At 36.6% G+C, this 12,743-nt stretch overlaps 1 protein-coding gene across 11 annotated transcripts in view; it reads right to left on the bottom strand.

The window, feature by feature from the left end:
- LOC115211639 (pleckstrin homology-like domain family B member 1) overlaps positions 1-12,743 on the bottom strand; it is a 487,008-nt gene that overhangs the window by 199,725 nt on the left and 274,540 nt on the right. For all 11 annotated transcript variants that reach the window (XR_004999075.1, XR_004999074.1, XR_004999079.1 and 8 more), the window contains one exon: positions 5,956-6,078. Coding sequence is in view for 3 of the 11 variants with exons in the window: in XM_036502721.1 (XP_036358614.1) it covers positions 5,956-6,078 (123 nt within the window). In the remaining 8 variants the exon portion in view is untranslated. The remainder of the gene's footprint in view (positions 1-5,955; positions 6,079-12,743) is intronic.

Below are 12,743 nucleotides of genomic sequence, written 5' to 3'. Positions count from 1 at the left end.
GTCCTGTTCGATCTGCAGAAAAGGCGTAGGTAGAAACTCTATAAGATGTACCCAGTGTAAGCTATGAACACATAAGAGGTGCAGCAATATCAGAGGAAGGTTAACAGGGAAATAGTTTTTGTGTGTGGAAGATGCACATGCACAATAAATACCAAAAATGTACAGAAAATAGACTCCATCAACTGCCAAGGAGGTAAGCTAGGAGTATTAAATAGCTTCCTTTATCTATATGACCAATTTAGTAGCGGAAGTGGATGCTCTGAGAGCGTAACTGTGAGAATAAGAGTCAGCTGGGAAAAATTCAGAGAGCTCCTACTTTTGGTGGCAACAAAGGGCCTCTCTCTCAGAGTGAAAGGCAGATTGTATGATGCCTATGTGCAAACAGCTATGCTACATGGCAATGAAACATGGGCTGCAACAGCTGAGGACATGTGTAAGCTTGAAAGAAATGAAGCCAGTATGCTTTGCTGAATGCCAGAGTGTAAGCATCTTAAGAGAAAAGTTGAGCATAAGAGGCATCAGATATGGTGTGCAAGAGAAACAACTGTGCTGGTATGGTCATGTGATGCACATGGATGAGAACAGCTGTGTAAAGATGTGCCAATCTCTAACTGTAGAGGGAACCTGTGGAAGAGGTAGACCTAGGAAAACATGGGATGAGATGGTGAAGCATGATCTTCGAACTCTGGGCCTCACAGAGGCAATGACTAGTGACTGTGACCTTTAGCGATATGTAATGCTTGAAAAGAGGTGTGAAGCTGAGTGAAATTGTAGTTGTGGCCAATACTGGCACCCATGCTGGTGGCACATAAAAAGCACCCTTCGAGCCTTGGGTCTCACGGAGGCAAGGTAGCCAATGCTGGTGGCATGTGAAAAGCACCTTTCGAGTGTTGGGCCTCATGGAGGCAATAACAAATGATTGAAACCTTTGATATTATGCCATGCTTGAGAAGAAGACACATCAAGCCAAGTAAAATTGTATTTGTGGAAGATACTGGTGTCACAAAAATGGTACCAGTGCTGGTGGCATGTAAAATCACCCATTATACTCTTGGGGTGGTTGGCATTAGGAAGGGCACCCAGCCACAGAAACCATGCCAAATCAGACTGGAATCTGGTGCAGCCTTTCACTTTGCCAGCCCTGGTCAAACAGTCCAACCCATGCCAGCATGGACAACAAACGCTAAATGATGATGATGATGTATGTATTTGTGATGATGATGTATATATGTGTGTTTATATATTTATATATGTATGAATATGTATTTGTGTGTATGTACGTTTTTCACACATATGTACTGATATATAGATATAAATACACAGTAAAGTGCACATTAAAACAATTATGACAATGGTACAAATGCATATATACACACACACAAACTATGTATGCTATGTATGTAAAAATATGTGTAAATGTCAGTGTATATTGTCTAAATGGATGCAGGGGTATGAGAAATGACCAAGAGTTCAAGAAGTTGACTTCACCCAATGCAGTCCCAGGTTAATTACCAGGGCATGGTACCTTAAATAAATATGTGTTGCCAAAGCCTTGCGAGAGAAATTAATTAGATGGAGACCATACCAGTCTTGTCACACATACATTCACACTGATTCTACTTGAGAATTACATAAATGGTATGTGTATCTCTGGAACACTCAGCCATGTATATGCTAATCTAATGGGCAAGTTCTACTGTAACCTCAGGCTGACCAGAGACTTGTGAGTGGATTTGGTAGATGGAAACTGAAATAAGCCCGTTGTGTGTGTGTGTCTTTGTTCCCTCAACACATACCTGACAATCAATGTCAGTGTGTTTACATCCCCATAACTTAGCAGTTCAGCAAAACAGACTGATAAAATAAGTACCAGGCTGAAAATAATGATTTCAAATGTTTACAAGGGCAGCTTGGGAGAGGGGATTAAGTCGATTACATCGACTTCAGTGCTTAACTGGTTCTTATTTAATTGAGCCCCAAAAGAATGAAAGGCAAAGTCAACCTCAGCAGAATTTGAATTCAGAATGTAGTAATGGGCGAAATACCACTATACCAGGCTAAAGATAATAAAAAAAATATAAGAACTGAGGTCAGTTCGTTCAAGTAAAATTCTTCAAGGCAGTGCCCTAGCATAACCGCAGTCTAATGACTGAAACAAATAAAAAGATAAAACCACTGTACTATATCAGCTTCAGTTTGATTAAATAATCTTTTTTTCCAAAAGAAAAGAGATGTGGAGGGGGTGTTTGTAAAACATAATTCAGTGAAAGCATACTGAGTTCCAAAGGGCTGCGATGGGATGATCAAAAAAAAAAAAAAGAGAAATTGATATCGTAGTACTAAGAAGATAGGATGATCACAATTTCACTGTATTTGAAGTATACACTCTTTATGGACTAGCTAGAAAAAATAGCCATCTCACCCTTAAATCACACTTTATGAACATAGATTAGATAAAGTAGTCTAAGGTTAACTGCCGCTTGGAGAAAAAGACAGAATAATGGTTGGAAGGCCTTCAATTACACTGTGGTTTGATCATAGGCCTATTTGATCATGGGCTAAACAACAGGCAGTTATCTTATCAATTACAGGGAGGTGAAAAACAAAGCCGACACCCATGGAATAGAAGAAAACACTGCAAAAATAGTTAATCTGACACTATGGTCTGTTTCTACCCAGTCTGCCCCACCTTACCCTTTTATTGCCACCACCAACACCACACCCAACATATAAGGTTACAAATGTAACTGATACTAAGCATTTAATGTAATCACAGGGAGAAGAGAGAGAGAGAGAGAGAGAGAGAGAGAGAGAGAGAGAGAGAGAGAGAGAGAGAGATGTCATATCACTACAAATTCTTGAGAAGAGACTAAAACATGAAAGGGTTTTTCTTTTACTTACCACTGAACACAGGAGGGCAGTCATTTTACTAATGTGTGTATGAAAGAATAATTCTGTGTAGAGGACAGAAAAGGGCCCCTGTTGATCAAGAAGAAACAGCAGCTGTTCTAATGTTAAAGAGAGCTAAAGAAGAAAAGAGTCTCAGAAAAAGAAGAGGGAAGGGGTCAGCTAATCTGGTAGGTGAGTGAGTGAAGTATCACCTTGTCAAACTTGGCTATAATGTCATGCCATCACACCAACACCAAGCTTAATAAAAGATTAAATAAAACAATAGAGAAACATATTAAGTCTTGCTCTCTATATTTGGGTCATCCTTTCATGCTAACAAAAATAATTACCTTACTCTCTCTCTCTTTCTCTCTCCCTCTTCCATATATCTACTGTCTGTCTTTTTCTGTGTCCTCCTCTCTCTCCCTACTTATTCAATTGTTCTTTTTCACCTCATATGGCTGACAAACAAAACTAAGTATTTTCAAAGCACTTCACCTAATTGTCTTACATTTCACAAACTGAGAAACTGGCTTAAAAAATAGATTTTAACAAATATAAAACACCAATAATCTTAATATCTGATCATTTTTAAGCATGGCCTTCTTTTATGGCAGTGGTGTTGTACTGAGATTCCCTTCTTTCGTCACCTTTGACTGTCATTAATTATGTCAACAGAGACAAAATAAATATTTTCCTTACTAACTCCCTTGAGACACTTCTCATATTTTTGGAGAGAAAAATCTCTCATTTAAAAATCTCCAAACTGAAATTGAAATTTTCTGTCATAATTTCATGTAAGAACATTTGTTAACTTATACTCTAAACATCAACAATATTCTAAACATCACCTTTCATTTATGTTACATTTTAAACAACAAACTTTTAAGCCATTATATTCTAAACACCAACTTAATAGTGACAAATACTTGCTGTGTGGATTTATGTGGGGATTAACTTGTTTAATATGGTGAGCCAAGGCAAAAACAAATTAACATTTCACATATAATGGAAAGAAAATGATAAACATTTATGATAATTCTTGCCAAGAAAGGCAAGAACTCCCAAATTCAAATTGATTTAAAATACACTGGGGGACCAAATGACTGATCTTTTGTAAATACGGAGACAATTCTAAACATGTTTCACTGTTATTAAATCTCCTCTACATTTACAAAACCTTAAAATGAATTAGAAAATTTAGATCTTGAGAGAAAAACAAACTTCTGACATCATCATCATCATTTAATGTCCATCTTCCATGCAGGCATTGGTTGGATGGTTCAACAGGAACCAACAAATCTAAGAAATTGATTGTGCTCCACAGTCTCCTTTAGTATGTTTTTCTATGACTAGATGCCCTTCCTAGCACCAAAAGTATACAATATATATCAGGTGCTTTGTGGGGTGGGCACCAGCACTAGCGAGTTCCCCATGCAACTAACTAGCAAGACTACTAACTCCGAGAGAGGTAGCTTCATGGTAGAAGGTGAGGGGCCAGATGAAAATCAATTTCTTGCTGAAAAGGGGCCACATGTCAATGCATATTTCAGAAGAGAGGAGGTGGATGATTAGGATGGGGCTAGAAAGAGATAAAAATAAAGTTGATGAGATGTCTGTGTAGACTCTCAAAGTACAAGGTGAATAGAAGTAATGAGGGCAAAAGAACCAGGGAGTGTGGGTGGGTGAAGGGTGAATATAATTCTTTTCTACTCTATGCACAAGGCCTGAAATTTTTGGAGAGGGGTCCAGTTGATTAGATTGAGCCCAGTACACAACTGGTACTTAATTTATTGATCCCAAAAGGATGAAAGGCAAAGCCAACCTTGGCAGAATTTGAACTCAGAATGTAAAGGCAGACGAAATACCGCTAAGCATTTCACCCGATGTGCTAACGTTTCTGCCAGTTTGCCACCATGAAGGGTGAATATAATGAATGAATGAAGAACAAGTGCTGAGTGGATAATGAGTAACGGATAAAGTTTCTGCTGAGAAAGTTAAGTGTTAACTCACATTATATACACTTGCTCTTATATATAACTTTTACTGTTGTATGGTATCAAGAATTAATGACATTATTTTTCACCATTCTCTCACTTGATTGGGATCTTCATTTTTTTCTTATTTTTTTAATTTTTCCATGATGTAAATTGCATTTTATGTTTCTGTCTGTGATGGCAAAGAACTTACAAACAGAAATCTGTGATTCTTATAAAGACACGAAGTCTGTTAATTAATTACAAGAAAACAGAATGAGATTCTGCAATTATATTCAGAATATTTATTGTGCACAAGAAAAACAAAAACACAGTTCTGATAATGGACAGAGTCAACAACTATTGAAAAGGTTGCAAAATGCAATGAAAATTTTTAGTAAAAACAAATAAGTTAATGAGTGGAAATCAGACCAGTGAGTGTGTTAAACTAATAAGGCACTAAAAGAGAATTATTCTAATTAGATTCTTATTTAATGAACAATTAAATGACCATTTCTTTACAGTTGAAAGTTACAATAACATCAACACTACATTTTGATGTTTAGACTCAGGTCAGCCATGAATGAACAACCCTATGATCAAAGACATTCCAACCATGACCATCTAAATTTCAAACACAGAATAATGTACTTCTAGATGTACTACACATCCTTCCTTTTTTTAAGATTGATGGGTGTCATTTGAAGCAGATTTAGCTGTTACTTGTAGCAGTCCAAACAACCACATGGAGGTTCCATTGTTCATGTCATCAAGTGTCATACTTCAATATACATCAGACCAGATTTGAAGAAGTAATGTTTAATTCTGCACTAAGGATAATAACACACTTACCCACTAAGCCACCAGCACAAGTGCAACTAGTTGCACATGAACATTATTGCCCTTAGTTGTGTATTAAAAGTACCTAGTTCAAATCCAGTCTGACACATTTACATCTTATGATGATGACTATGATCTGGAATCAAACTGTTTGGAACATAATATTGTTTTAAAACTATTTCATCTATGAACAATTATAATTGTAATAACAATATTTCAATCAAGGCATTTTAAATATTTCATTACTTACCATGAAGAAAGTTTAAAGGAACCATAGATATACGGCAGTCAGGCATAGCACTTTTAATCATTTTAGCTTCTTGAGGGTGATTGAAGCGAAAGTAATTGGAACGTCCAAGACATAACATGCTCCCTGTTTTAAAAGAAGACAGGAATATATATAATTTAACAAACAAAACAGCAGAAGTGATGCTACATAATAAGATACCAAATGTAATTATTTTAAATAAATTGTTAATATTACAACAGCAATCATTAGTGACAATAATAATGACACAAAATAGATATTTGTATTTTTTTTTAATTAGTAAGGGAAGCTAAAGCACTGTGGACATTACATTGGTCATCACAGACTGGTTATCCTCATTGAGCGTCAAGCTCTCTAGGTCAATGTAACAGAGAGAGTGATTTCATCAGGATGGTAGTGATAGGGAGGAATAATTAATAAGAATACTTGATGTAGGATCTGAGATGACATGAAAAAACATAAAAGACAGATGTATCTGGTGAAGAGTGAGAAGGTGGGGAGCTATACAGTTTTGAAGGTCAGATGAACAGTGGCTGTTGTAATAATGGTAACAGAAACAGAGATCTGTCAATCTCTTCTGGAATCGCCTCAAGTAAAGCAAATTTATTCTTCAGTTCCATAATAAACTTGCTTTTGATTGTTTGATTTTGTAGTTTACAAGTGTCATATTTTGTTTTTGTCTTTGTCTTGTACAAGTGTTTTCTAAGTTTCAGCTTCACTTGTGACCTTAAAAGCTGATGATCACTTGCAACATCAGCGCCTCTCATGACCTGGGTGGCTTTTATTGATGAGCAGTATTTACATTTGACAAGTGTGTGATCAATTTGATTTGATGTTCTTTTATCTGGAGAGATCCAGGTGTTTTTGTGAAGGTCCTTGTGTGGGAATATAGTTCCAGTAACGATGAGATCATTCATCCCACAGAATTCTACAAGCCTTCTGCCATTACTGTTCATAATTCCTGTTCCATGTTTACCCATTATTCTCTCATTCCCCTAATTATTTGCTCCAACCTTGGCATTCATATCACCAGTTACTATGACCATATCATGTTTGTGCACATTCTCGACCACAGTTTGCAGTTGTTCATAGAAGGTGTCTTTCACCTCATCCTCTGCATCTATTGTAGGTGCATACACATGGATGACTGTTAGTTTAAAGAAATTGGGGAAATTCCCTATGCAGGAATTCTAGTTTTCAAATACATTTCTGATATAAGTGTGTGTGTGTATGTACAATGCGTGAGTGTGTGTATTTGTGTCTCCTTGCCTTGACAGCACATGATATCTGTAAATGAGAGTTACTGTTACACAAGTGTCGTCCATTTTCAATATTCTGCATAGACAAGGCGGAGAGCTGGCAGAAACGTTAGCACGCAGGGCAAAATGCTTAGCGGTATTTCATGTGTCTTTACGTTGTGAGTTCAAATTTTGTTGAGGTCAACTTTACTTTTCATCCTTTCGGGTTCAATAAATTACATACCAGATGCATACTGGGGTCGATCTAATTGACTGGCCCCCTCCTCCAAAAAGTTTCGGGCCTTGTGTCTAGAGTAGAACAGAATATTTTGCATAGACATGACAGCCTGTGGAGAAATATTAGCTTGTTTGGAACCAGGTGAAGGTTGCTGACATAAAGGGTATCTGGCCACAGAAACATCTGTTTCAAATTCTGTCCAATCATGCTAGGATGGAAAAGTGAACATTAAACCATGTGCGTGTGTGTGTGTGTGTAATAACAAGTGCGAATGTGTGGTAGGAAGTTTGCTTCCTAACCACATGGTTCCAGGTTCAGTCCTACTGTGTGGCACCGTGGGGAAGTGTCATCTACTATAGCCTTGGACAGACCAACCAAAGCAGTGTGAGTGAAACTGAAAGAAACCCATCATATATATATAAGTATGTGTGTGTCTGTGTTTGTCCCTCACCCCTGCGTGACAACTAATGTTGATGTTTTTACATTCCCATAGCCTACCATGTTGGCAAAAGAGTCTGATAGAATAAGTACTAGGCTTAAAAAAGACTAGTCCTAGAGTCAATTTGTTTGATTAAAACACTTCAAGGATGGCCGCAGTCAAAATGACTGAAACAAGTAAAAGAAAAAAAAAATATACACGTGTGTGTGTGTATACAGGGTACGGTGAATAAATTGTCTAAATTATGCAAAAATGAAAATAACAGACATCTCACTGTAACAGATATATTTACCAAAATTACATAAAAATACCTTGAAATACTAAAGAGTAAATTTATTCAATAAAATCACTATGCTTCAACCACAGCCTCCAGACAACTTCGGAATCTCCTGCAACTCTTTTGGATGGTCTCCTTGTTTAAGTTGGTGAATGCTGCCATAATCCTTGCCTTCTGTTCATGTTTGGTCTTACAAGGAGTTTTGTTGGTCGCTCAACAGTACCCAACACATAATAATCAAGAGGATTGCAGTCTGGGGTGTAAGGTGGCCAGATGTTAGGGGTGATGCGGTCACAGAAATTGTCTGACAGCTATGTCTGGGTTCTCCTACTTGCATAACATGGTGCAGAGTCCTGTTGCCAGACATAGGGTCATCCAGCAGCCTCCCTCTTGACCCAGGGCAGCACTACCTCCTCCAGGCATTTGATGTAGGCCTTCATGTTGAGTCTGAGGCTGTGTAGGAAGATGAATGGAAGCATAACATCACCATCACTTGTGATCACTCCAAACACCTTCATAATCACCATTAGACTCATCCAACTCTTTCCGAATCCTCAGCACTGTCCTTAGATTGACACCCAAACACTCTAAAATGTTTGTATTGGAGCTTCTAGTGTGAATGCCAAGCAGTACAGCATGTCATTTCCAAATTTCTGGCAGAGTGAATTGCGTCATGATACGGTTTTTCTCATAGGCAGTGCCCAACTGACCTAGTACACTGTGTAGTCAACAAAATCAAAAACAATGCAAATGCGTGGAATTAAAAATATAAAAGTGACAATTTACCCATCACACTGTGTGTGTGTGTGTGTGTATACATGTAGATATGTATACATATTTTCACGTCTAGAAACCAGTTGCTTAATAGTAACCAGTAATAGGTCCTAAGATGTCAACACCTTTACAAAAGGACATTCAAATACTTCCATTGAAAGGATTTTTAATTAAGCACCAAATAAATAGGAAGTGCCTGAGTTTACATGGTAACTATCAGTATAATATCTAGTTTGCCTATATCAAGTACTAATCAGTATCCCCCACCCCATACTGAATACTACATATTTGAAAGTTCTTGAAAGATATAATTTCAGAATGACATTGTAGGATAGGTGTGAGAAGCCAGATCTGGCCAGTTTAAATGCTAATGGGTTAACTTATATCTGAATTAGTGACTGGTAACTGTATGCAATATCTGAAACTCACTAATTCCTAATCCACCTAAGGCTAGTGTTTAAAAAAGAAATACACTTCAACCTAATTAAAGGTCTAGTATTCTCGATTTGAAATTCAAACCTAGAGTCAGCCTAGGGTCAACCTCATAGCAGTTTTTATAGCCATATCAGGTTTCTAAATCTTTCTCTCTCATTCTTTTCATTCAAAAACTATAGTAACTGAACAAAATAATGCTAGCTAAGCCTAGTTCATTTCAAACCACATAAGCGGACATGCATTAACCCTTTCGTTACTATATTTCTGACCAAAATACACCCCTTATGTGTTTCAATTAATTTCTAAACATAATCAAAAATTTGTCTGTTTCATTAAACCAACTATAACTTTTTTTTATTTTATCAATATAAAATGATTTTTTTTGAAGATAATTTAATGAAAAGTTCTCAACCAATTCTATAACTATAATTTTTGTCTCAAAGTGACTCTAATTGCAGGTAGATACAGAAATTTCAACAAATAGAAAATTATTAATTTTTGTTCAAACATCGCTAAGAAATGGTTTATTAGCTAATATTCAAATTGGGTATACAACAAATTTTAATGAATAGAATTTGTTATTCTGGTAAAATTTTGTTCAAACATCGCTATAGAAAATGGTTATTAGCTAAATTCAATTGTGGGTATACAACAAAATTTTATGATAGAATTTGTTATTCTGGGTAACTTTCTGATACCCATAATAATATTTATGGCAAAATAGTCTTAATTTCATTTAAGGTTGTGGGAAACCACTAACTATCCTTTCTTTCGCTTTGTTTACATTAGCGTAACGGTTCGTTTCCGCCGTAATGATTTCAAATAGGCTCATTCAAAAAAGTAAAAAGAAATAGTCTAAGGCTTTACTCTCCTGGGAAAGTCTGTGGCTTGGTCCAGTTTCTTCAGAAAAATCACCGAAAGAAACAGTTTTTAAATTTTCACTCCATTCAGGTGCCAATTCATTTTCTTTATCGCTGTCGGAGCTCTCGGATTCATTGTTTTCACTTTCGGAAAATGAAACATCAGATTCATTATCAAATACCACGTGCTTTTTTTTTCAGTCATAGAGTTAGATTTATCAAGGTCTTCAGTAGAAAACCCTTCGAATTCTGACTCGCTGCTTGATATAATGAAATTCGTATCCATTTTTTGTCAGAATTACAAATTTTGAAAAAACAATAGGAACAAATTTTGGAAAAAAATCTCCCAAAATTCATGGAATTAAAATTACACTTCGATCGTTGTACAAAACTGTAGATGAACTGTTTACGAACTATAATCAGTGTTTTCACGAATGTACTAAAGAAATTTGCTCTGATATTCTCATTTAAATATGAATAGGTAAATATGGGCGGGTTTGGGCGGCTTGGTCACATTAACCAAAATTTTTTTCGGGCGGCTTTGGGTGGTTTGGTAACGAAAGGGTTAAATAAAGTTGTGTAGACTAATAACCAGTTGAAAGTAGCTGGATGCAAATGCAATTTCTAAGATGTCTATACAGCAGAAACACACATTGGATTAATTTAAACTAAATATGTTGAATAGCTATAAAAGAATATGCAGATGTATTTATCTTCATATTTTGTCTTGGATATACACTCAGTAAAATATCTATAATCCAGTGAAGCGAACCCAGGAGTTATCCAGCGGATGAAATATATTGGGATTGTCTACCTCAAGTAATCCTAGGTGCTTGTTACAACTCAATGTGTTGAGCCATATATATATATATATACACACACACACACACACACACACACACACACACATGCATGTAAGGACCCCCTTCAGTCACAAATGATTATGGGATTGCACCTAGAAAGTTCCCCTCCAAGGTACAAGACCAAGGCAGGTTGTTTTTGTGGAAGACTAGCAGTCATCCATGCATACACTCTCCATGCCACAGATGTCCAAGGGAAAGCAAAGGCCAATACAACTTGGTACCAGTGTTGCAACTCATTTATCCAGTTGATTGAACTGGAGCAATGTGAAATAAAGTGTCTTGGTCAAAAACACAACTCACAGCCCAGTCAGGGAATTGTACTGCCCTCATCTGCTAAAATCTTGAGGAAGTTGAAAATTTGACAACTGACATCTGTTTAGGAAGTTTGGCATAGGTAGTTTACTGAATAATTTGGTAAGGTGCCAACATTATATTGCATGCTGCAAATGTAAACGGAAGTTTACAAAACAATAAATAAATAAATAGGCACAGATGTAGCTGTGTGGTAAGAAGCTTGTTTCCCAACCACATGGTTCACAGTTCAGTCCCACTGCATGGCACTTTGGGCAAGAGTCTTCTACTATAGCCTCTGGCCAACCAAAACCTTGTGAGTGGATTTGGTAGACAGAAACTGAAAAAAACCCACCATGTGTGTGTGTGTATCTGCATATGTCTTTGTGTTTGTTTGTACCCCACCACCACTTGACAACCGGTGTTGGGTATTTTATGTCCCCATAACTTAGTGGTTCAATAAAAGAGACCAATAGAATAAATACCAAGCTTAAAAAAAAGTACTGGGATCGCTTCATTTAACTAAAAATCTTTAAAGGTGGTGCCCCAGCATGGCTGCAAGTAGAAGATAAAATAAATAAAAGAGAATAAAAAGGTTGCATCACACCACATAACTTATTGTCTATTTTAAACTTCATTCTACATTCTCTCTCAAAACTTTCACATGCAATAATGGGTGTGTCCCGGCTCTTGATTAAAATGACTTCTTTAAATTGATCTATATTGAGTATATTGAAGAATTGCTCATGATTTTTTTATGCTTTACAGTGTCTCAATGACTGTTAGAATAAACAATTATTGTTTGCTCAAATCAAAGATCCAGTCCCAAAGTTTACTATAAAGCTTCCACCATAAGCCAGTCAGTGGTGTTAAACAAGGAGACCCATTAAATCAACCACTCACCAACATACACAGTCCACTCACAAGCTATGGCAGAAGACATTTGGCTAAGGTGCTGTGTAGTGGAACCATGAAAAGTAAACTGCTTAACCACATGGCTACACTAATATCAATATACTGCTGCTACTTGAAGTTGTAAAATGATTAACAGGTTGTTTAATAACAATTTAAATTCAGTGCCTTGATGACCTAAGTTCAAATTCTGTTGGAACAATCTTTGACTTCCAAAGAGGGCACTAAAAATGTATTAGTTTCCCTTCAACTGTTTCCAACCACATTCTAACCGTTTACAACTGAATTCTGATTTGACTTTACAAATCAGCATTCATCTACAAGGTAATAAGGGAACCTCTTGTCAGCCAGGTGAGCTAATAATATGTTGTATCCATGGTTAAGATTTATCCATCATGTGGCAATCGAACTTGTCAGTCAAGTGAATTATGTACTTTACTCAT

This window comes from Octopus sinensis, linkage group LG5 (assembly GCF_006345805.1).
Source record: "Octopus sinensis linkage group LG5, ASM634580v1, whole genome shotgun sequence".
NCBI classification, from domain to species: domain Eukaryota; kingdom Metazoa; phylum Mollusca; class Cephalopoda; order Octopoda; family Octopodidae; genus Octopus; species Octopus sinensis.
The sequence above is the reverse complement of the archived record's forward strand: the minus strand, read 5'-3'. Positions and strand labels throughout refer to the sequence as shown.